Genomic DNA, 23,949 nt, shown 5'->3' with positions numbered 1-23,949 from the left:
CATACCCTCTGATCCCCTTAGCCAAAAGGGCCACATCCAACTCCCTCTTAAATATAGCCAATGAACTGGCCTCGACTACCCTCTGCGGCAGGGAGTCCCAGAGATTCACCACTCTCTGTGTGAAAAAAGTTCTTCTCATCTCGGTTTTAAAGGATTTCCCCCTTATCCTTAAGGAAGGATAGAATGCCAATCTCTAGATATCTACTAAAAGCGTTTTCATAACTATCTAGAACTCTATAAGAGATTATCTGAATTCCAACTGAAGGATATTTGCTATTTTACCCTCCAGGGAGTTTCCATTACTCTGTAACTAATTTCACACTCTTAACCAGTAACAAGCCACAATAAGCCAGGCACGACATACTCTTTGTTGGAATTGAACCAATGATCCCTTCTGATTATCCAACACCAGCACTTTTAAATAGGCAACCATTTTATTGGTGTCAACCTTTCCCAAACATAAACCTTTCCAACCCTTTAATGTTCTGTTAAGAATCGATGTGCTTTGATTCTAATGTCATATAATCAGGAATTTCAAGATGATTTGTAAAAGGAAATAAAAAGCCTTTACCTTCGGGGAGTAGGGCATATTTTATAATTATTCCATAATGACAAAATAATCTCTATACATGCAATTTTACTTTCCCATGTTAAAATTTTCCAGGTATAAATTTCAAATTGATGAAATGGGCTCATTAATCAACACAAACCCTGCAGGAAGAGCTTTTATAGACATTCACATAAGAAATGAGACTCAATCATTTAGATAAAAAAATGCCAACTCCTATGATGTTTCGAACTAATACACCAGCTGCATACCTTTAAGTAAATATGTGATTACTTTCATTCTTTGATCGTAAATGTCATTTACAACAGCTGCCCTGTCATGTCAGCAATGACTCAGCATCTGTTGGAGATTCGAGTGATATGTTTCGTACGTCGACAAAATGAATACACCTGTTCTTGCTCCATGTTAATACACGAGGGTTGGGGACTTGCTGTTTAATGTGTGGGATATTTATTGGCCGTTTCTCTTCCCGTATCAACTAGCAATAGTTCTGTGAACACTGGAGTTTAGAAGAATGAGGGAGCAACTCATTGACACATACAGAATAGTGACAGGCTTGGATAGGGTGGACGTGGAGAGGATGCTTCCATTAGTGGGAGAGTTTGGAACTAGAGGTCAGAGCCTCAGAATTAAAGGACGTCCTTTTAGGAAGGGGATGAGGAGAAATGTCTTTAGTCAAAGGGTGGTGATTCTGTGGAATTCTTTGCCACAGAAGGCTGTGGAGGCCTTCTCCACAGGTCAGTTGAGATTTTCAAGGCGGAGATAGACAGATTCTTAATTAGTCCGGGTGTCAGGGGTTATGGGGAGAAAATTAGGTTGGGAGGGAGATAGATCAGCCATGCTTGAATGGCGGAGTAGACTTGATGGATCAAATGGCCTAATTCTATTCCTATTCCTTATGACCTTATAACATTGCTGCTGCACTCCCAATATTTGGTGTTCATCGTTAATTGAAAGGAAGAAGAAACTTGGCGCTTTCTGAATGTGTCAAGTAAGAAGGGAAGGATGGGGACCATCAGTACATTAAGTAGAATGGGCTCAAGTATTTAATCAGGGAGAATAGGAAGTTGATGAATCAGAAAGGGTCAATTGGGTTTTGGAGGTGTGTGCTATCATGGATTCTGGGAATCATAGGCTTGGGAAGTTTGGAGTTACAAAGGTCAGAGCGCACGGAAGTCTTGGACTTAGAGAATCTTAGACTCATTGGGAAGTCTGGGGATTTGGTGGATGAGTACACAAGATAGGTGGGTGGGATATTTGAACCACACAAAGACCCCAGAGAAGGAGTAATTCAAAGAACGTACTCGACTGTGGTCCACCTTGGGGTGATGTTATTAAAACCTGGTTATGGCAGACTCTCCTCAAAACAACATGTACTATGTTCTCTGGGAAAAGGATGAACCTGCTCCTGATACAAAATTGTGTCACATATCTGCAAAGTGATTCATGTTTAAAACGTTTCCAGTTTGTTTCCAAATTGTTGTGATTTAACTTAGATAGATTCTTGATTAGTCTAGGTGTCAGGGGTTATGGTGAGAAGGCAGGAAAATGGGGTTAGGAGGGAGAGATAGATCAGCCATGAAGGAATGGCAAAGTAGACTTGATGGGCCGAATGGCCTAATTCTGCTCCTATTCCTTATAACCTTATGACATAACCAGCGATCACCCCGTACACTAGTTCTATCATAGACTCTAGGGACAATTTATAGAGAAAAATGTAACCTACCAAGTTGCACGTCTTTGGGACATGGAAGAAAACTGGAGCATTCGGAGAAAACCCACACTGTCACAGGTGTGTGAATGTGGGAACTCTGCATAGACAGCACCCACAGTCAGGATGGAACCCGGGCCTCTAGTGCGATAAGGCAGCAACACTACCGCTGTGCCACTGTGCTACCTTAGTCTCGTCACCTAACTACAATTTTGATATATATTTAATTTAAATAAACCAACATTAAATTTGTAAACTTTATAATAAAACTGTGCCAACTTTATTTGAGAACCATGAAATAAATGAATGGTGAAGTATATAGTCTGAAGAAGGGTTTTGGTCCGAAACGTTGCCTATTTCCTTCGCTCTATAGATGCTGCTGCACCCGCCGAGTTTCTCCAGCATTTTTGTGTACCGGTGAAATATACAACTTGATTTTCAGTTAACTTGAGATAATTATAAAATGTATCACCCAAAAGATTCATAGTGTCGTACGGCATGGAAACAAGTCCTTAAGCTCAACTTGCCCCTTCAGACCAACATGCCCCATCTACACCATTCCCAACTGCCCATGTTTGGCCCATATCCTTCTAAATCTTCCTTATCTATGTACCTGTCCAAATGTCTTTTACATGGTGTTATAGCACCTGCCTCAACTACCTCCTCTGGCAATTTGTTCCATATACCCACCACACTCTGCGTGAAAAGGTTGCCCCTCGGGTACCTATTAAATCTTTCCCCTCTCACTTTCAGCTAATGTCCTCTGGTTCACGATTCCCCGACTATTGGAATTGGAGCTCAGTATGATAAACAATGATGGGATTATTATGAATATGGCTTGAATAAGTGCAAGCTTGTTCCATTTTCAGATCTAATTCATGATAGAGGCCAATGCTGCATGGCATTAAAAGCATTGAAATAAGTTGATATTTGTGGTAATGTAATACCGGTCTTGAGTGTTAAAAGCTTACCTTTTACAATTTGACCTTGGGCAGAAAAAATGGAAAAAAACTAAGTATTCCCCTCCCCCTCACTCACATACTGTGTTGGCCCCATTCAAAAACTGCACAATCTCTTGGGAAAAGCTAAACAGGAGAGAGTGGTGAGAAATTGAGCTCTATTGGATCGACTGGGTTTGTATTCACTGGAATTTAGAAGGATGAGAGGGTATAAATAGAAACGTATAAAATTCTTAAGGGATTGGACAGGCTAGATGCAGGAAAAACTTTCCCAATGTTGACGGAGTCCAGAACCAGGGGGCGTCACAGTTTAAGAACAAGGGGTAGGCCAGTTTAAGATAAAAGCCCTGTCCCACAGTACGAGTTCATTCCAAGAGCTCTCCCGAGTTTAAAAAAAAAAATCAAACTCGTGGTAAGCACGGAGAATGAACGTAGCGGGTACGTCGGAGCTCGGGGACGTCTCTTAGCGGCTCGTATCGCTAACGGCAGGTAAGCACGGGAAGACTCGCGATGATTTTTCGACATGTTGAAAAATGTCCACAAGAGCCCTGAGTACCGACGAGTGGCCATTACCATAAGTCTCCGAGTTCGAATCAGGGCAAACTCGGGAGAGCTCTTGGAATGAACCCGTACCGTAGGACTGGGCTTTAAGGCGTAGACTGAGAGGAGGGAAAAGAATTTCAGGCAGAGAGAGGTGAAACTGTGGAAATCTCTGCCGCAGAGGGCAGTGGAGGCCAATTCACTGGATGTTTTCAAGAGAGAGTTAGATATAGCTCTTAGGGCTAATGGGACCAAGGGATATGGGGAGAAAGCAGGAACAGGGTACTAATTTTGGATGATCAGCCATGATCATATTTAATGACAGTGCTGGCTTGAAGGGCTGAATGGCCTGCTCCTGCACCTATTTCTATGTTTCTATTCCCTGCAAATGGTCAATTCTCGAAGGCTGAAATGACTTAGCCCTCAGTCACCACCTCTCTTCCGTATGTGAAGGTGTTTGCAGCTTACGGTAACACATTCAGCTCCATGCTTAATCTTACACTGAATTGACACGCAGTTGTAATACTTTCCCAAGGTCAATTATTTTCAACAAGCAGAAGTATCTCTTCACATCTAACCCAGTTTTATTTTTGGGATTCAGAAGCAGGAGTAGGGCACACAATCTCTTGAGCCTGATCTGCCGTTCAAAATATCCATATCTTCACTTTCTTTAGCTGTTTGGGTTCATGACTGTTAAAGCAATTAGCTAACAAAAATATACGAGTCTCATGCTTAAGATTGATAATTGAGCAAGCATGCACTAATGTTTTGTTGGAGAATATTCCTTGCTAAAACAACCCTTTGGGTTAAAATATAATTCTTAACATATTTACGACCAACTTTTCAAGGTCAAATATACTATCCATTTGTGAGAAATTTAATCATATTAGAATTTTAAATATTGTAGATGCCCTTTATCATGATGTGATGTTATAACTTTTGAAGCTTCTACTGTTAATTAAATATCTTTAAGTTAGGTAGCAATCTATTAATTGTCCTGCAAACCTTTTCCAGGGTCTCCATCTATCTATGGAACTTGATCAAAACAGAGTGCTGTCCAACAGTTCCCATGCCTGATATCTAACTGTCCTAGCATCCTCTTCAATTCTACCATTGCTCATGTCTCCAGGTGTGAACCTGCACAGACTAATGGACTACAACAGAAGGATTCCCTAGTGTGTATAGGATAGTGTTAATGTGTGGGGATCGCTGGTCTGTGTGGACTCGGTAAACTAAACATGTAGTATTGACCCTGTCCACTTGTACTACGAATCTGTATTAAATTATATCTGCTGATCCATTCCCTCATTGTATCTGAATCTGCCTCTAGTCTATTGTTCCCAGCTACGCTTATTACATTTTCATTTATTTTTGTGTCTTCCGCGAACTTCTTCTGAAGCCTCCGTTGATAAAAAAATAGGCAAAGAGGAACATTAATGAATGCAGTCATTAGTTAATGATTATCCCTATGGACCACCTTTCATGCAGAAAAAAAAGAAAAATCACTTATCCATTCATCTTCAGGACAGGGCAAAACCAGCATTACACATTCACCCTTGACTGCCCTAGAAATGAATGGCTTGCCATTTAAGAATTGACGAAGGTCTGATCCCATAAAGGCCACACTTGCGTAAGTAACACAGATCTCCTTTCCGACTTGACACTGCTAAACCAGATATGTTTTTGCAATCGACCACTGGTTTCATTGCCTTCAATGCTGGTAGTTGTGTTTTCTTTAAATTGTAGGTCTAACAATTAACAGAGTTTAAACGTTCTCAGCTGCAACGGGACTTGAATTTACTCTTCAGATTAACAGCGTGTCGCTCCAATATAAGCCCAGTTACATATGCGCAATCCTGCCATACACATAACAAGGACTATAAGGTATAGAAGTAATGTTATTTTATGACTTCAGTCTTATTAAAACCAATTACAATTAGCAAATAAAGGTACCAACATGAATGCAACCCGTTCCTACTACAACCCAAGTCTGCCTGTAAGCCCCATAAAGCTCATTCTTGCTTTATAGCTTTTCATCAAAGATCTTATGCAAGTCTTCATAAACGAAGGAGCATCATTCATCACCCACCTCTTTTGTCATCTCCTCAAACATCCCATACTCCCATTTTGTGGAAGCTATGCTAAGATTCTCTAGAGATAGACACAAAATGCTTGAGTAACTCAGCGGGTCAGGCAGTATCTCTGGAAAAAGGGAATAGATGACATTTCGGGTTGAGACCCTTCTTCAGACTGAGTCAGGGGAGAGGGAAACTAGCAGTGTGACAATGTAAAAAACAGATCAGAGATCGCACCGATGACCATTGTTGACCATGGAGGAGGTGGTAACGATGGGATACAAACTGTAAACCTAACAGGATGTCGGAGAGAGAGGGAATGCAATGGTTACTTGAAATTAGAGAAATCAATATTCATACCGCTGGGTTATAAACTGGCTGTAGAATGCATTGATAGTGATCCTTTCTAGAAAATGTGTTACTGCTATATAAAGTTAATGGACCTAAAATTACATGATTATTTTTAATGACAGGTTCCTCAATCCTCTCCAATGTTTAAAGTAGGGTATTGTACCACTTTTTTTTTTAGAATTAGCAGGGATTTGGAAAAGCCATTCCCCACTTCTATGCATAACTCAGCATGAATTCCATTAGGGTTGGCAGCCCAATACATTTTGTTATCATTACTAATCCTGACGGCTGATAACTTTGGATTAAAGGTTACATTTGCTCCACAGTTTGCAATTGCAACCTCACTTCACTTACAATCAGGACAGACTGTTCCCAATGCCGCAGTGTATTTAAAAAAAAAAGCAAAGAAAGGTCAAAATCCTCAAACCCTCCCCTTGACTATATTGTACCAGTGTGCACAGAAAATGTTTCAGCAAAATTAATGAACTGTAAATACAAGCCCAACGTTTTACGGTTGATATATGCATGTGATAATGGTGCAGAAATTATGTTACTTGCAGAATGTATAACATTGCATAGGAGGACTTTTCACCTATCAGCTCTGAAGAGGTTCTGCTGCTTAAACAGAGCTATATATTACTATTGTGTTTTCCTGCTTTTATTGAATTTTCTACATCCTGCAAATGTTTTGCAATCTTCCAAAACGCACATCCATCTTTTATCCTTTGTGCATCGCTTGCACAAGGATCGATACTGGTGTAAATATACTGCTTGATCATTCAATAAAACCAAACCTTCCTGGCATGTATGTCATACTGATGGAAAAGAGAGTCATTCTCACCGTGTGACTCAAAGCTTCAAAGACCATTTGATGAGCACAAGAACTGTTCGTTAAAAATTCCAGCAAATGGTAAAGATTTTATGATTTTTATGAAAATGTCAAGTTCAAAGCATATTGATGTTTTTAGTATTGTTAAATGTAAAACAGCAATGATACTGCCCATTGCAATAATGTAACCAGGGGTTATAGAGTGGCGGTTTTGTGAATGACAATCGCAAAGGTTCAGAGCAGAGAACCGCAAAATGTTAAACAGAGCTGAAAAACCAAGACCTTATGTGCCGAGATCAATATATTCCCTTTCATTTTGGTGAGACTGGGTGAGGTGAACAGTCGATGGTTTGTGTTATGAACATGGTCTTTCAGAGATTGCACTGAGTCAAGTCAAGTCAAGTGAGTTTATTGTCATGTGTCCCTGATAGGACAATGAAGTTCTTGCATTGCTTCAGCACAACAGAACATGGTAGGCATTGACTACAAAACACATGAATAAATAAACTGATAAAGTGCAAATAACAGATAATGGGTTATTAATGTTCAGAGCTTTGTCCGAGACAGGTTTAATAGCCTGATGGCTGTGGGGAAGTAGCTATTCCTGAACCTGGTTGTTGCAGTCTTCAGGCTCCTGTACCTTCTACCTGAAGGTAGCAGGGAGATGAGTGTGTGGCCAGGATGGTGTGGGTCCTTGCTGATACTGCCAGCCTTTTTGAGGCAGCGACTGATGTAGCGTTCATGCAAACTGTGCAATGAAAAAAGGCCACATTTTCTTGATACTTCCTCAAGCACCTCACCCAATGAAGGTGAATAATAAAATACATGAGAATAGTACCCTGTCATCTCAGAATAGCTAAATGAAACAGGGAAATAGAAAATAAATGAAAAAAAGAAAGCAAGAGACAGAGGATACATTGGAACCCAAATCAGACCGAAAGAATGGAGACTTGGATATAATTATTACATTTGTGACTAAAGAGCCTCATGGTTTTCCTTCTATTTCTTTAAATTTCTTAACTTTTTAAAACCAAAATAAAGCTGCTCATACCCGACTTTGTAGGTTTAGTGGTTCTATCTTTGTCGGATTAGTTAGGGAGTGCTCATTGGTCCATCAAGTTACCTCCCGCATGTCCTAAATGCAACAGATGCAAATGCCCATAAAGATTCTGAACTTCCATATTTTTTCAAGGAATAATCTATTATGACTCTGGTTACCTTGTGGTAGAAAGGTAGTCCACCATCATCCATTACAGCCACATCCAATCTTGTTCTCATCCAACATCCCACTTAAAACGTATCTTACTTATCCCATTTCTGATGATGGGCTATTAACGTGAAACATTAGCTCTATTTCGCTCACCATGGATACTGCCCGACCTGCCGAACATTTCGAGCATTTTCCCACAGGCCTAATCAAGTAATGACTTTGAATGGGGAGAATAATTGATTCCCTTTTTCTTGGCACAGGAGATTTTATGCATTTATAGATTCTCATCTCTGACACTGACAAATCTGCCCCATCCAACCTTGCCTTCATATCTTAGCTCACTACCAGAAGTTGCATTTACCAAGTAATCCATGAACTGAGCTACATTCTATATCAATTATTCTCTCAATCAGTCCTTGAGCTCTATCAGTATTGTACTCAAAATGCGACAATGGCAATTTGCACTGGAGATATAGCCTGGTTGATGTTTAGTAGCTCACCATTAAAGGGTCAGCAATGTGTCAATGTCATCCAGAATGTATTTTTAGACAGTGGCGTATCCATTGCCAGAGTGAGCAACACCGGAAATTGGAGGAACAGCACCTCATATTCCGCCTGGATAGCTTGCATCCTGATGGCATGAACGTTGAATTCTCCCAATTTTGCTAGCCCTTGCTGTCTCCTCCCCTTCCTTAACCCCCGAGCTGTCTCCTCCCATCCCCCCGCCCTCGGGCTCCTCCTCCTCCTCCTCCCTTTTTCCTTCCTTCTCCCCCCCCCCCCACCCCCCATCAGTCTGAAGAAGGGTTTCGGCCCGAAACGTCACCTATTTCCTTCGCTCCATAGATGCTGCTGCACCCGCTGAGTTTCTCCAGCAATTCTGTGTACCTTGTATTTTTAGACAGTGTAGGTTTCTAAGGAACTTGGAAGCCCTATTTCATGGAGCAGAGGCTCCATTGCCTTCCCTGACTTGCAGAGCAAAGGACCATCTGCTCTATGGACTAAGGAAACTTGATCAGTTTAAGGGTTCATTGGTCTGGAAATCTTTATTGTTCAATGACCATCCAATGTTTACTGATTGGACAATCTATTTTACTTTCGTCAATCTCTGATTGCTTCTCTCAATTGGTTTCCTACTTTGAAATCAACAGCCCAGTCCAGGGGGACCTCGATTCCTTTCAGTGACTTTAATTGGTGAATGATTACAGTACATCATTCAGCCCCTGCCTAACAATTTCCACAACATCATTTTAATCGGATTGTTTTACTACTAAGAATCTAACACCCGAATCTCTCAAAATCAATATTCATACGACTGATATTGAAATGCTCTTTATTGGAATAAATATACATAATAGTTGAGCGTACTGTATGTATTTATTTGGCATTTTAATCAGAACAATCGAATCAGGGTTGGCACACATGCATCATCTTTCATACTTTGATCAATTAATAGTTTAACTGCGGATCATTGAAGTGAAGTGTTAACAATTTTTCTCTCTGCAGATCTAGCCTCATCTGCTGTCCAGCCCCAGCATTTTACTGCAAGCAACTTGGAACGTTTGCAGATGACACGAATACTGAATGAAGTTGAGTTAAGAATAAGAACTACAACTACATTGTGGACAGTGTTGTCTAAGACGGCGACAGGACGTAGATCAGTTGGAACAGCAGATAGATGGACATAATTTAATACCGAAAAATTCAATGGCGATACATTAGGAACTGATACGCTGTAATGTGCTACAAAGCTGAGGACTATATTCTGCACTCTGTATCTTCCCCTTTGTTCTATCTATTGGAATTGAATTTGTACGGATTGTATCTATGTATGGTGTATCTGGTTTGTTTGGATAGCATGTAAAACAAAGCTCTTCACTGTACCTCGTACCACTGTACCATTGTACACACGACAATAATAAACCTAAACCACACCATGGGGTAAATCAAATAGCGGCAGGACGTATACAGTAACTCTAAAGAAAGTTGATGAACAGAGAGACCTAGGAGTCAATGTCCACAGTTCCATAAAAGCGACAACAGTGATTGTTTGGTGGTTAAGAAGGCAAATGACTTGCATACCTCCATACATCAGGGCATTGAATATAAGAATGAGGATGTTATGTTACACCCCTACAAAATACTTGTCAGATCTTATATGGAGTATTATCTGTATTGTGGTCACCACACCATAGAAAGTATGTGATTGCAATGGAGGAAGTCCAGAGGAGATTGACTAGGAGAGATTGGAGACTGGTCTTGCAAATGGTCTTGACTGGAATGAAGAAGGTTGAAGGATGACCTGACAGACGTTGATAAGATTACAAGAGGCAAAGATAGAGTAGATAGTCAACGTCTTTTTGTTCCCCAAGGTAGCAGTATCAAAAATAAGAGGGTATGGATTTAAGGTGAGAGGGAGGAGATTTAAAAGGGACCTTAGGAATATGATTTTGATGCAGAAAGTGCTTGATATCTGCAATGAACTCCCAGAGATGGTGGAATCAGATACAATCATTATATTTAAGAAGCATTTGGATGGACATTTAAATAGACAAGGCATAGAATGATAAGGTACTAATGTGGGAAAATGGGATTACTGCAGATGTGTTAAAAGGTCAGCATGGATGAGATCTGTTTCAATGCTGCATGACTGTGTGACTATGATTCTACACATAGTGACATTGTCCCAGGACACAAACACTTTCATCATTTTACACCACATTGACCATGTACTGGGAACATAGAACATTAGATTAGATTTGTAGATTATTGTCATGTGCAATAAGGTGCAATGAAAGGAGCATGTTCACCTGAAGCTCATGGAGTACAGAGTACATATACAATAATGGTAAAACAACCATGATTGCAACAAATGCAAAACAGCAGAATGGTGCAAGATTATGGTGCAAAATAATGCAAAAAGTACAAACATGGAATAGCTGAATGAGGTAGAGTTACACGTGGCAACCCCTTAGCTAGAAAAGCTCATGGTTAGGATGACACACACCCAGGACCACACTTCCAGCCTTCCTGATGCAAGATGGATTGAGATGGATGAAGATGGACTGAAATAGAATGACGTCACAACCCCATGTTGGATTGGATTATGTTCACCGCACTCAAGAGATGCATCCAGTCACAATGCTTTCCAATGTTCAGCCGTGATGCAAGAAATGGTGCATTGAGATTCGGCCCTTCGAGCCTGCACCGCCATTCAATATGATCATGGATCATCCAACTCAGTATCCTGTACCTGCCTTCTCAACATACCCCCTGATGGATTAGCCACAAGGGCCACATCTAACTCCCTTCAATATAGCCGGCACTCACCCTCTGTGGCAGAGAGTTCCAGAGATTCACAATCTCTTGTGGAAAAAGTTCTTCTCATCTCGGTTTTAAAGGATTTCCCCCTTATCCTTAAGCTGTTACCCCTTGTCCTGGACTTCCCCAACATCGGGAACAATCTTCCTGCATCTAGCCTGTCCAACCCCTTAAGAATTTTGTAAGTTGTTTGTGCGAATCCTTGTGGACACATCAAATCTTCTCCGATGCCCAAGAAAGTAAATACGTTGATGCACTTTCTTGATCTCCTCATCGGTGTGAAATGACCAAGTTAGATTGTTAATGATATCGATGCCTGGGAACCTGAAGTCGTCAACCATCTGTGCTGCAGCTCCATTGATGAGGACAGGGTTATATTCACCTTTACGCTTCCTCAGGTCAATAACCAACTCTTTCTTCTTGCTGTCATTAAGGGCTGACTGCACGACACTAGGTTCTACGTGCATTTCCTGAAATTTGTCATAATATTTGTAGACGAGCTCGACATCAGAGAACCTCAAGACAGAATTGGTGTTGTATTGGATCATGGGTGCACAGGGAATAGAGGAATGAGGAATGCAACCCTGAGAGACAACATGCTGAGTGAGGGGCAGGTTGGAGGAATGGTTGTGACCAATTCAAAATGACATCGGTCTGGAAGTCCAGAAGCCAATTGTAGATGAAGGTTTCATGCAGGCCAATGTCCAGAAGATTTGGAATGAGCATATGCAGCATTATGGTGTTGCAGGCTAAACTGTAGTCAATGAATAGCAAGCTGACATAGGTATTGTTATGTTTAAGAAGGAACTGCAGATGCTGGAAAATTGAAGGTACACAAAAATGCTGGAGAAACTCAGCGGGTGCAGCAGCATCTATGGAGCGAAGGAAATAGGCAACATTTCGGGCCGAAACCCTTCAGATGTTAAACCCTTCTTCAGGTATTATTATGATTCAGATGATCCATAACTGAATGTAATGCAAAAGAGATGGTGTACTCTGTAGACATATTTTTCCTGTACGCAAAATGCAGAGTATCCAGATTATCTGGCAGACTGGCACAAATGTGGACCATTACCAACATGTCAAAGCACTTCACCGTGGTCGATGTTAGAGCTACTGGCCGATGGTCACAGAGACAGGTCACTTTATTTTTCATGGGGACGAGTATGATGCAATGTTCCTTGTACCAGAAGACTCTTGCAGGGAGAGATTGAAGATGCCAGCAATGATTTTGGTCTGTTGATTTACACATATTTTCACACATTTAGGGAGTCCATCGAGGCTGGCTGCTTTCCGAGAGATTTCCTCATGAAATCAAATCTAACGTCTGCGACTGTAAGGTATGGAATAGAGCCAGTGGGGAATTGTGGTGCAGGGTTGAGAATACCTCATTGGCCAGCACATCGCAGGAACAGGCTGTTTGCTCTACACTGACCATGATGCCAATCTAATCTGTGCATCTGCCTGTACATGGTCTATATCCCTCATCCCCAGTTCATGTGTCTGTCCAAATGTCTCTTAAATATTGCTATTGGATCTTCTTTTATAACTTTCAGGTCTTGCCCAGGCTTTGTATAAAAACTTTGTTTAAAAAAAAATCACACTTTGTATAAAAAAAAACCCTATCCTATAAACCTCCTTTAAACTTTCACCTCCCACATTAAAGCAATAGTATTTGCCATTTCTTAATGAGAAAAAAAATACTCTGACTATCTATCCTATTTATACCTCTCAGAACCGTATATATTTCTATCAGGCCTCCAACACTACAAGAAAATAATCCAATTTTGTCCCACAACCCCTTATAGCCAATATCATCTAATCCAGTCAGCATCCTGGCAAACCTCTTCTGCACCTTCTCCAAAGTCTCCCCATCTTTACTGTAATGGGGCAACAATTTTCCAACTCAAATGTATCATATGCCTTCTTTACCATTCTACCTACTTGTGCTGCCTTGAGACCGATGAATATTCACCCCAAGATTCCTCTGTACATCAATGCTCCTAAGCATCCTGCATTTACTTGTATATTTTCCTCTTACATTTGTAGGAAAGAACTGCAGATGCTGGTTTAAACTGAAGATAGACACAAAAAGCTGGAGTATTTCAGCGGGACCGGCGACATCTCTGGAGAGAAAGAGTTGGTGACGTTTCGGTTTGGGTCTAAAGAAGGGTCTCGACCCGAAACGTCACCCATTCCTGTCCCGCTAAGTTACTCCAGCTCCTTTGTGTCATTTGATCTCCCAACACCTCACACTTGACCTGATTAAGCTCCATCTGCCAATTCTCTGCCCAAATTTCACACTGTGCTCTCTCCTGCTGAATGCCTTTGACAACCTCGTTCACTATCTACATTTCTTGTGTTATCTGTAAATCTACCAATAGCTCACCTACATTTTTGTCCATATCATTTATATACATCACAAACAGAGATCCCTTTACTGTTCCTTGTAAAACAATATTAATATATCCCTTGACCATTATCCAGAGTCTTCTATGGCCAAGCCAACTTTAAATCCAATCTACCAAGTCTCCAGTAATTCCATGTGCATTAATCTTCTAGATCAGCCTAGCTTTACCAAGGACAATGTGTACAACACCCACCATGCTACCTTCAGCAATCATCTTCATCACTTCCTCAAAAACATAATCAGGTTTGTAAATCAAGACCTCTTGCACACACCAATGCTGACAATCCCTGAGAAGTTTATGCCTTTCCAGATGCAAGCAGAGTTTCTCCCACGAATCTTCACCAACAAGTTCCCTACCAGCCACGTAATGCTCACCGATCTAAAATGGCCTGGTTTATCCCTATTGCTATTCTTAAATAAGGATCAACTTGCATGTCTACATTTCTCTGGGACCTCACCTACAGAGAAAGAAGGTGGGAAAATCTAATTCCTAATCGCTCCAGCAATTTCCTGCCATGCCTCTCCCAATAACCTGGGATAGATACTTCCAGCCCCATAAACTTATCCACCTTAATGTTCTTCAAAAGACCGAACACAATCGCCTTCTTAAAATTAACATGCCCCGCAATATCCGCAAACTCCTCCCAATCTCACTATGTCCTTCTCCTTGATGAATACTGATGTAAAGTATTTCCTCCAGTTACAGGCATAAATACTTTATCCTAGACTGGTCCTACTCTCTCGCTAGTTATCTTTTTATTTCTAAATTATATATATATATAATACCTTGGGATTCCCTTTCATCTTACCCACCAAGGATATTTCTTGATCCCTGTAAGTCCTCCTGAAACCCCTGCTTAAGTGCCTTCCTGCTTCCCTTACATTTCGCAAGGATCCTGTGTTACTGCAGCGCCCTAAACCCGACACATGCTTCCTTTTTATTTCTGACTGAACTTGCAACATCTCTTGCCATCCAAGATTTCCAAACCAATCCATCCTTGTCTTTCTTCCTTGCGGGATCACGTTGATTCTGAAATCTGACCAGCTGGCCTTTACACGCCAGAAATGGACTGATCCCATGACAGCCACCACAACCTATTCTCTCCGTCTCCTGCTTAATAGTTAATATTTTTGGGGCTGTGGTTTGATTGTATTCTACGATTCTTTCTACTTCTTTTTGTGTAATTCAGTTTTCCCAATGTTTGGGCGTTGTGCATTACACTGGAAATAGTACATTACCTGAAGAGTACATCATTATTTCTTGTTTTTTTTTAATTAGTATGTTGGAGTTTACCATATTTTCTAGCATTGTACACTGCGTTAGGAATATATTTGGACCCCCCATGCATCAAATATTGTACACTATACAGCCAATATACATGGATTTCCAATGTGCCAGTAGGATTTCCCTATGCTTTAGACACTGTGCTACACTACCATGTACTTGGCTGCTCTGTGTTTCTTATATTCCGCTCATGCAGTAGGATAAGCAATTCATTTTAGAAATTAATTCCGTAAATAATAAAACTGAACTCCTTCATAAGTTACGGATTTATCACCTTCCCCTCTTGTTATTTTCTTTCTTAATCAAATTTCGTTTTTTTTTTTTTTAAATGTTCAGCTTATCTCCTTAAAGAAAATCCATCCAAAGCAGGCATATAAATAAGAAGGTTTTGCACTGATTTATGAAGCTTGGGTTTTAATCAAAAATATGGTGAATATTACCGGAAAATCTCATCAAAATCCAGTAAGCGTACTTAAAGTTTGCAGGTAAACTGCTGCCACTGAAAGCATGTCTAGAAATGAAAATGTGATGCAATATATTTTACTTATCAGCTTTAGTAGATAAAACCCTTTGATCTTCATGCACTTTGCTGCATTTATAAAAAGCAAGGTGAATTCTACTATTTCGTGAAATCATTGGGTTGCGGCAATGTTGGTTCAATTCACTTTCATGCTGTGGTTTGGTTATGCTAAATGCTTGCATATTTACATGGGTACAATGATACTATCTTCTTACATGTCAGTAAATGAATGGCCAGTAGTAAGATAGAAAGCTACGATGAAACCAAGAGTCTCTAATCATCCCATTATTGAGAGAGTGTTACCCAAAGTATTTTAATTGTAACTGAACTCTGTAATTAAATAACTGCTTCATATCTCTGCCAGCAGTTTTCACATTACAAAATATACAAGATCACATTAATCATTAGAGCTGGTTACATTCGGTTTCCCACACACTTGCTGCAGCTTCGGCTGCTGGTGTGTGAAGTTTGCAAAATGTTGGAAAAGTAAATGGAGGAATGGCAAACAGCCCAGAGTTAATGGTGATGTGATTATGAGTTATACAACAACTCCTAGATTTGAGCCAGAACTTGTAATGTATGTCATTACACATAACAGCCTTAGGTTGTGCTTCTGGCTACACTCTCGGTACACTTTACAACTAAAAAGATATTTTAATGTGTTTGCTTAAGCATAGATGTATGGTTTGATATGAGGAGAATGGGAACAGGAGCTTACAATTTGTTCATACATTGGAAGTATTGAACCATAGGATTGTATGTTTCACACTGATTCCAAGGTGCAGCTTGTAGTTTTCCATCAGACTCGGATTAAATCATGAGTGTGGAAGCAATGTTATTCATTGTATGAAAGGTGTATCCACTTCTCTCATTGTTTTTAAACACAGGTATACACTTGACACCCAATTTTATCAATGGGAATGTGGTAAAATGCCCGTAATTTAATTCTACAGTGTTAGAGACACCTGCACGGCAGGTCATGCAGATGGGCAGATAATGGTATGCCAAAGAAATAAAAGTTACTTTATGCAACGGTCAATTCAGTTCTTCTCTGACATCATTTTAAAGATGGAAAAATAAAAGGAATTGGCATTTCACATGGAAATTAATCCCGCCAGGAATAAAAGCAACCACATCATTCCTTGCAAATAGTTTCATGCTGCTGTTGCATTAACTTCATCTAGTTTTTAAGATGAGGAAAATGAATTATACCAAAAGAAATCAAGATATAACATTTTTGTCCATCACTTGGTTCTTCATAAAGTGGAAGAGAGACAAAAATGCTGGAGAAACTCAGCGGGTGCAGCATCTATGGAGCAAAGGAAATTGGCAAGATTTTGGGTCGAAACCCTTCTGCAGACTCCTTATAAAGAGGATTCTGTTGATCTTGCATTCTTAATTTGTAAATAATGTTTTATTTAGGGTTTCAAAGATTGATTGGAAGAGTTTTAATTAACAGTTTATTCTACTTAAACTTGATTTATATAACTTGATCGCAATATATTTGTATTACATTGGTCTTGGACTGTTTCTTGGTTCTAAGTACATTTTAAATTCATAGAGGGTATGTTGACAAATGAATTGGACAGTTGCAAGTTGGGTCACTTTTTTTTCACAATATGTTAAAATTTCTATTTGAAAATAAATTTGTGGATTGTCTTATTTTGGATTGTTTGGCAGATTTTTGATTCTTTTGTGGGTTTCTAGTTTGGCTTTGGTGCTGTGACTCTTTATATTTCGAGTTACCGTGTTATCAATAACCTACCGCTCGAGAGTCAAAATTCATTTCTAGAGGACTCTTAACTTGGTCTCACTTGAGATGCTTTTATTCACTGTTGGATATCAATATCCAGCATCAGATGTGAGATCTTACACACTCACGGAGGTTGTCTATACCATTCCTGTCCTGTCCCATTCCCCATCAATACATCACCAGATAGATATATAGATGTGTGTGTGTGTGTGTGTGCGTGCGGTTGACTATATATGTAGTTGACTATGTATATAGTTGACAATAGCACATTTCTGTGAATGTATTATCATGGACGATTTCGTGATGATTGTGATTTTCCTTTGAGACTCTTTGAGAAGTGATAACGAAGAAATCCATGGAATGTGTGACCATTGGAAGTCACCACACACATATGTGTGTGTGTGTGTTGACATACATATACACATATATATATATACACATATACACACATATATATATATATACATATACACACACATTCATATACACACACATTCATATATATATATAACACATACACTAGACCACCATCGCATTGTCTCAATAAAAAACAAAAGCGTGTTCTTACCTGGAAACGTTCATTTCACGAGGAGGTCGAGTCGCTTTGTCGTAGGCAACTTTGGCGAAGACACCAGCTATAATTACAAAGGCGACCACGCCGCAGCTGATGTAGACCGTGCTGTTAGTCTTGTCTTTGCTGGGGTCGTACACGTTCTCCAGATCGTTCCGATCCGGGTCGGTGGTGACTTGAATCTCCACTTTGGGAGTCACGTAGTTTTTGCAGCTGTTTTGCTCCAGGCGGTAGTTCTTGTCTTGGCAGCAGTAGCGCATGTAGCAGGTTCCGCAGCAGTAATTGTAGGAAGTCCTGTTGCACTCAAAATCGGGGTCCCACTGGCCGGCCACGTCGTAGTGACCCCGGCATTTCTCCGTGTGTTGTAGCACCAGCGGCTTCATCCTGCTGATCTGCAGAACGGGCACCACCACCGTGGTGTTGATCTGTTGCACCTTGGAAGAGTAACCCCCTTGACGCCGGGAAGAGGCCAGCGTCCTGTTGCGGGTCCTCGCTGCGCACAGCAGCAGGTTAAGTGGGTCCATATACACGAGGAAGAGCAGAAGGTGCTGCATCGCCTCGCCGCTGTCTTCTCGCTCCTCACCTCTCTCCTGCGATCTCTCCCCGGGCAGAAACTAGCTCCTCCTGCCCTGCTGCCCGATCCCTCCGCTAACGGCCAGCTCCCGCATGCCCGAGAGCCATGGGCTCGCCACAAGCATCGCTTTCAATCCGCCCAGGAAACAAACGGGCTGGAGATATCTATTTCAATAGATACACACGGAGTATAAATCAAACAGATGCACTATCCACTGCGGCAAACCGGGCAACCTCTACCCAAGGCAGGGAAGAGAACAAAAGTCTTTTGTTTTTATAAAAGAATATCAGGATGGGGGTTGGCATTGGATCACATCCCTCGTCCGCTGGCGAAAATCCCTTCCGTACCGTTGGGATGTGGAAGTTTTGAAGAGTATTTTCTCTCTCTCTCGTGGACCATCAGATCTTGGGAGGGATTTAAGGCGCTTCCACTAGCCCGGGTTGCTGTGATGGGGCAAGGTGGCGGGCTAGGGGGTGGTGGAGGTTGGGAGGGGTGGGCAGAGGGGGGGGAGGGGGGAAGAGAGAGAGGGGGGGGGCAGCAATTTAAAAAAAAAAAGCCGGTTATAGCAGAGCGTGTGTGGAGAGACATCGCTACCCACATACTAAATATCCCCGGTACAGCGCGGCGCACCCAAGCATGCATTACATTCGAGCAGAACACCGTGTCTCCGAGACAAGGAGCGGCAAACAGCAACGCCGGGAACTGCTCCGGTTGGTTTCAAAGCAGAGACGGGGGACGTGTTTATTAGATTGGAATCCTCGCTGGTGTTGAGCTGTATCGCACACCGCCGTGAATTGGCATCAAGTGCGGTAGCGCACACTCTCGTGGTAAAAAAGCAAACACTTACCGCGGCGCTCGGCTCGGCTCGCCCTTGTTCGCTGCTGATGTTACTCACGTTGGCACCGAGATGAGAAGACGAGAGAGAGCGAGAGAGAGAGAATGAGTGAAGCTGAGAGCCCAGGCAGTCCGCCTCCACCCCAACCAACCACCCCCAGCAATCCAACCCACGCACTACCCCCACGAACAAACAACGTCACCGCAGCACACCCAGCCTTCCAGTGAAAGATCACTTCCAAAAAGAGGGGGGAAATATTCACAGAGAGAGAGGCACTGCCGAACACCACTGGAATGCAGTTGCCGGAAGATCAGCCACATGCAGAGATGGGTAGGCTGGGAACGGCGCTCATTCACAAGGGGTACATCTGGGGCTGGCGTTGGGGTTTAAGCCGCCTGTTTGTATCCAATCAATAACTAAAGAAGCTTAAATCGATCCTCGGTCGATCAAGCTCTTATCTAATGAAGTCTCTGTCTGGTCAGGCGCTGGTTAGGTCTGAGGGAACTCTTTGTCGAGAGGCCACGTTCAAATCTGAATCTGCCCACTCCCCCCCCAAAGCCAAACTTTATTTAAGGGAATTTGGAATTGACATTTAACTATTAGAATGTGGAGCAAATCATTATTAGCGGTCTGCAAGCTACACGTGTGGGCTTGAATTGGTGCTTGTCGTATGAGCGGATTCGGTATGAACCTGAGGGAGTGGGTGAGGGAACTCCATCTGGATTTGAGGACTGTGAGAGTGGGAAGCTGAGTAATCAATCTCCCTGCTGGGATATATAAAGTTATATCGTATCGCAACCCAATACACCACATCATCTGAACATACAGTGCCCTCCATAATGTTTGGGACAAAGACTCAATATTTACTTATTTGCTTCTGTACTCCACAATTTGAGGGTTGTAATAGAAAAAAAATCACATGTAGTTAAAGTGCACATTGTCAGATTTAATTAAAGGCCATTTTTATCGATTTTGGTTTCACCATGTAGAAATTACAGCTGTGTTTACACATAGTCCACCCATTTCAAGGCACCAAAATGTTTGGGACACATGGCTGCACAGGTGTTTGTAATTGCTCAGGTGTGTTTAATTACCCCCTTAATGCAGGTATAAGACAGCTCTCAGTACCCAGTCTTTCCTCCAGTCTTTCCATCATCTTTGGAAACTTTTATTGCTGTTTATCAACATGAGGACCAAAGTTGTGCCAATTAAAGTCAAAGAAGCCATTATGAGACTGAGAAACAAGAATAGAACTGTTAGAGACATCAGACAAACCCCAGGCTTACCAAAATCAACTGTTTAGAACATCATTAAGAAGGAAGAGAGCACTGGTAAGTTTACTAATCACAAAGGGACTGGCAGGCCAATGAAGACCTCCACAGCTGATGACAGAAGAATCATCTCTATAATAAAGAAAAATCCCCAACACCTGTCCGACAGATCAGAAACATTCTTCAGCAGTCAGGTGTGGATTTGTCAAAGATCACTGTCTGCTGAAGACTTCATGAACAGAAATACAGAGGCTACACTGCAAGATGCAAACCACTGGTTAGCTGAAAAAATAGGATGGCCGGGTTACAGTTTGCCAAGAAGTACTTAAAAGAGCCACCACAGTTCTGGAAAAAGGTCTATTGGACAGATGAGACAAAGATTAACATAATCAGAGTGGTGGCAAGAGCAAAGTATGGAGGGGAGAACTAACTGCCCAAGATCCAAAGTATACCACCTCATCGGTGAAACCCGGTGATGGGGGTGTATGGCTGCTGAAGGTACTGGCTCACTGATCTTCATTGATGATACAACTGCTGATGGTGGTAGCATAATGAATTCGGAAGTGTATAGACACGCTCTATCCGCTCAAGTTCAAACAAATGCCTCAAAACTCATTGGCCGGCGGTTCATTCTACAGCAAGACAATGGTCCCAGACATACTGCTACAGCAGCAAAGGAGTTTTAAAAGCTAACAAAATGTCAATTCTTGAGTGGCCAAGTCAATCACCCGATCTGAACCCAATTGAGCATGCCTTTTATATGCTGAAGAGATAACTGAAGGGGACTAGCCCCCCAAACAAGCATAAGCTGAAGATGCAATACAGGCCTGGCAGAGCATCACCAGAGAAGATACCCAGCAACTGGTGATGTCCATGAATCACAGACTTCAAGCAGTCGTTGCATGCAAAGGATATGCAACAAAATACTAAAGATGACTACTTTCATTCACATGACATTGCTGTGTCCCAAACATTATGGTGCCCTGAAATGGGGGGACTATATGTAAACACTGCTGTAATTTCTACATGGTGAAACCAAAATGTATAAAAATGGCCTTTATTAAATTCTGACAATGTGCACTTTAACCCTATGTGTTTTTTTTCTATTACAAATCACAAATTGTGGAGTACAGAGGCAAATAAATAAATGATGGGTCTTTGTCCCAAACATTATGGAGGGCACTGTGCGTGCAAAGGTGAATATCTTAAAGAGCATTTTCAACCCCATTGGCAATTTGGGATAATGAAAACAAATAAAGGGTGCCTTGGAATAAGTGGCGGCACTAAATCTAGTGAAACAAATAGGTGATGTTGCAAACACAGCCCCCATATATGTGCATGACTTTCCACGCTTCAATATAACAAAGTTACTCAGGAACTAAAAGGATCATAGATGATCACCTATCTATGTTCTCCACAGATACTGCCTGACAGTTCATCCAGCAGGAAGATAGACACAAAAAGCTGGAGGAACTCAGCGGGTCAGACAGAGTCTCTGGAGAAAAGGAATAGATGGCGTTTCGGGTCGAGACCCTTCTTCAGACACATCGTGCCTGTTTTTCTTTGTAACCGGCATCTGCAGTTCCTTGTGTTTCCATTCTCTCGATCATATGTGTTCCTCGAAGCTTTTTTTTCGCCATCTCAATGCAATAGCTTCCTGGAGCCGTTCATCTCTGCGATGGCAAATCATAGATCGCAGCGAGACACGGTCGGCTTTGGTAGGGCGCCGCTCAGCCCCCGCAGATGCAGGAGTGATGAGCAAAGTACAAAGTGCTGGAGGTATTCAGCAGGCCAGGCAGCATCTGGAGAGGGAATGGACAGGCGACGTTTTGGGTCGGGTCTCTTCAGAGTAATCCCGTCCCGTGTAATTTGGGCGAGTGAGTGTATTTTAGCTCCCAAGGGTGAGCATATTCCTGGCGATTTAAATCAATGGGGGAGAGAATGAAAAATCGTTACTTTTAGAAACGTGAATGAAAACGTCAATGTGTTTATACTGTACATAAGCTGTGTAGGAAGGAACTGCGGATGCTGGTTTAAACCGAAATGCTCGAGTAACTCAGCGGGACAGGCAGCATCTCTCAGTCTGAAGAAGGGTCTCGATCCGAAACATCACCCATTCCTTCTCTCCGGAGATGCTGCCCGTCCCGCTGAGTTACTCCAGCGTGTTGTGTCTATATACTGTACATCAGAGTCGGTCCAAATGGCAGCCAACGGAAAGAAAACATGCCAGATGTAGTATATTCCATCTAGCAGGTCTAGTAACCCTTGCAGTGATACACTTCTCTCTGCCCTCATGGGATTCCCGGCTACTCTCAAAGTCCCAGCGTTGGTTATAGAGTCAAACAGCACGGAAACTGGTCCTTCGACTCAACTCGACCAAGATGCCCCATCGAAGCTCGTCCCATTTGTCCATGTTTGCCCATATCCCTTTAATTTGTTTTCCTGATTTACTGATTTCTATGGGTTATTGATAGCGGACGATCAGCCATGATCACAATGGATGGCGGTGCTGGCTCGAAGGGCCGAGTGGCCTCCTCCTCCTGCACCTATGTTTCTACTGCTGCTTCGTTCATCGCCGACTGCAAATTCCCACAGCGGCAAAAAATAAAAATGACGAGAGAAAAATAAGAGGCATAAAAGACTGATACCTTTTTGTTCCAAGTGGAAATTAAAAAAAAAAATGCAGATATCTGAAATCTGAAATATAACAAAAGAAAAAACGGTGGGAAAACTCAGCAGGTGAGGCAGCCACTGTGGAAATGGAAACTGAGTTAATGGTTCACTTCGGATGCATGGATTTGGCAAACGATGATCTAGCTGAAAAGTGGACGCTCCTCCCCTTTCCCGCTGAACAGTTGCACCATTTTCGGATTATGAGCCGGTAAGGAGCCGATGGGCCGAGTGATTCTTGATTTTATTTTTTTAAAAACCATACCATATAAAATTGGAAAATTGATTTAAATCTTTTTATTTGAATTTCACAGCAATTTGCATACATACAATGATAAACAGACAGTGACAGTCAAGGCATAATTGTGCAACAGTATGTAAGCGACCCTCAAAGCCCTTACCCTTACCCACCTTCAACCCACCCGAATCAGGTCGGAACCAAACGGGGACAAACAACACTCACATACATACACATCCACACAAATATGGTAAGATAAAC

The 23,949-nt window shown here is 41.7% G+C and overlaps 1 protein-coding gene across 1 annotated transcript in view; it reads right to left on the bottom strand.

The window, feature by feature from the left end:
- Positions 1 to 20,124, bottom strand: part of LOC129708121 (protein shisa-6-like) — a 394,948-nt gene extending 374,824 nt beyond the window's left edge. Inside the window, exons 1-2 of the mRNA XM_055653685.1 lie at positions 19,522 to 20,124; positions 18,098 to 19,140 (exon numbers count right to left, since the gene is read on the bottom strand). Coding sequence (XP_055509660.1) covers positions 18,098 to 18,654 — 557 coding nt within the window. The 5' untranslated portion in view covers positions 18,655 to 19,140; positions 19,522 to 20,124. The remainder of the gene's footprint in view (positions 1 to 18,097; positions 19,141 to 19,521) is intronic.
- Between the last annotated feature and the right edge of the window lie 3,825 nt (positions 20,125 to 23,949).

This window comes from Leucoraja erinacea, chromosome 23 (genome assembly GCF_028641065.1).
Source record: "Leucoraja erinacea ecotype New England chromosome 23, Leri_hhj_1, whole genome shotgun sequence".
In the NCBI taxonomy this organism is placed as follows: Eukaryota; Metazoa; Chordata; class Chondrichthyes; order Rajiformes; family Rajidae; genus Leucoraja; species Leucoraja erinaceus.
The sequence above is the reverse complement of the archived record's forward strand: the minus strand, read 5'-3'. Positions and strand labels throughout refer to the sequence as shown.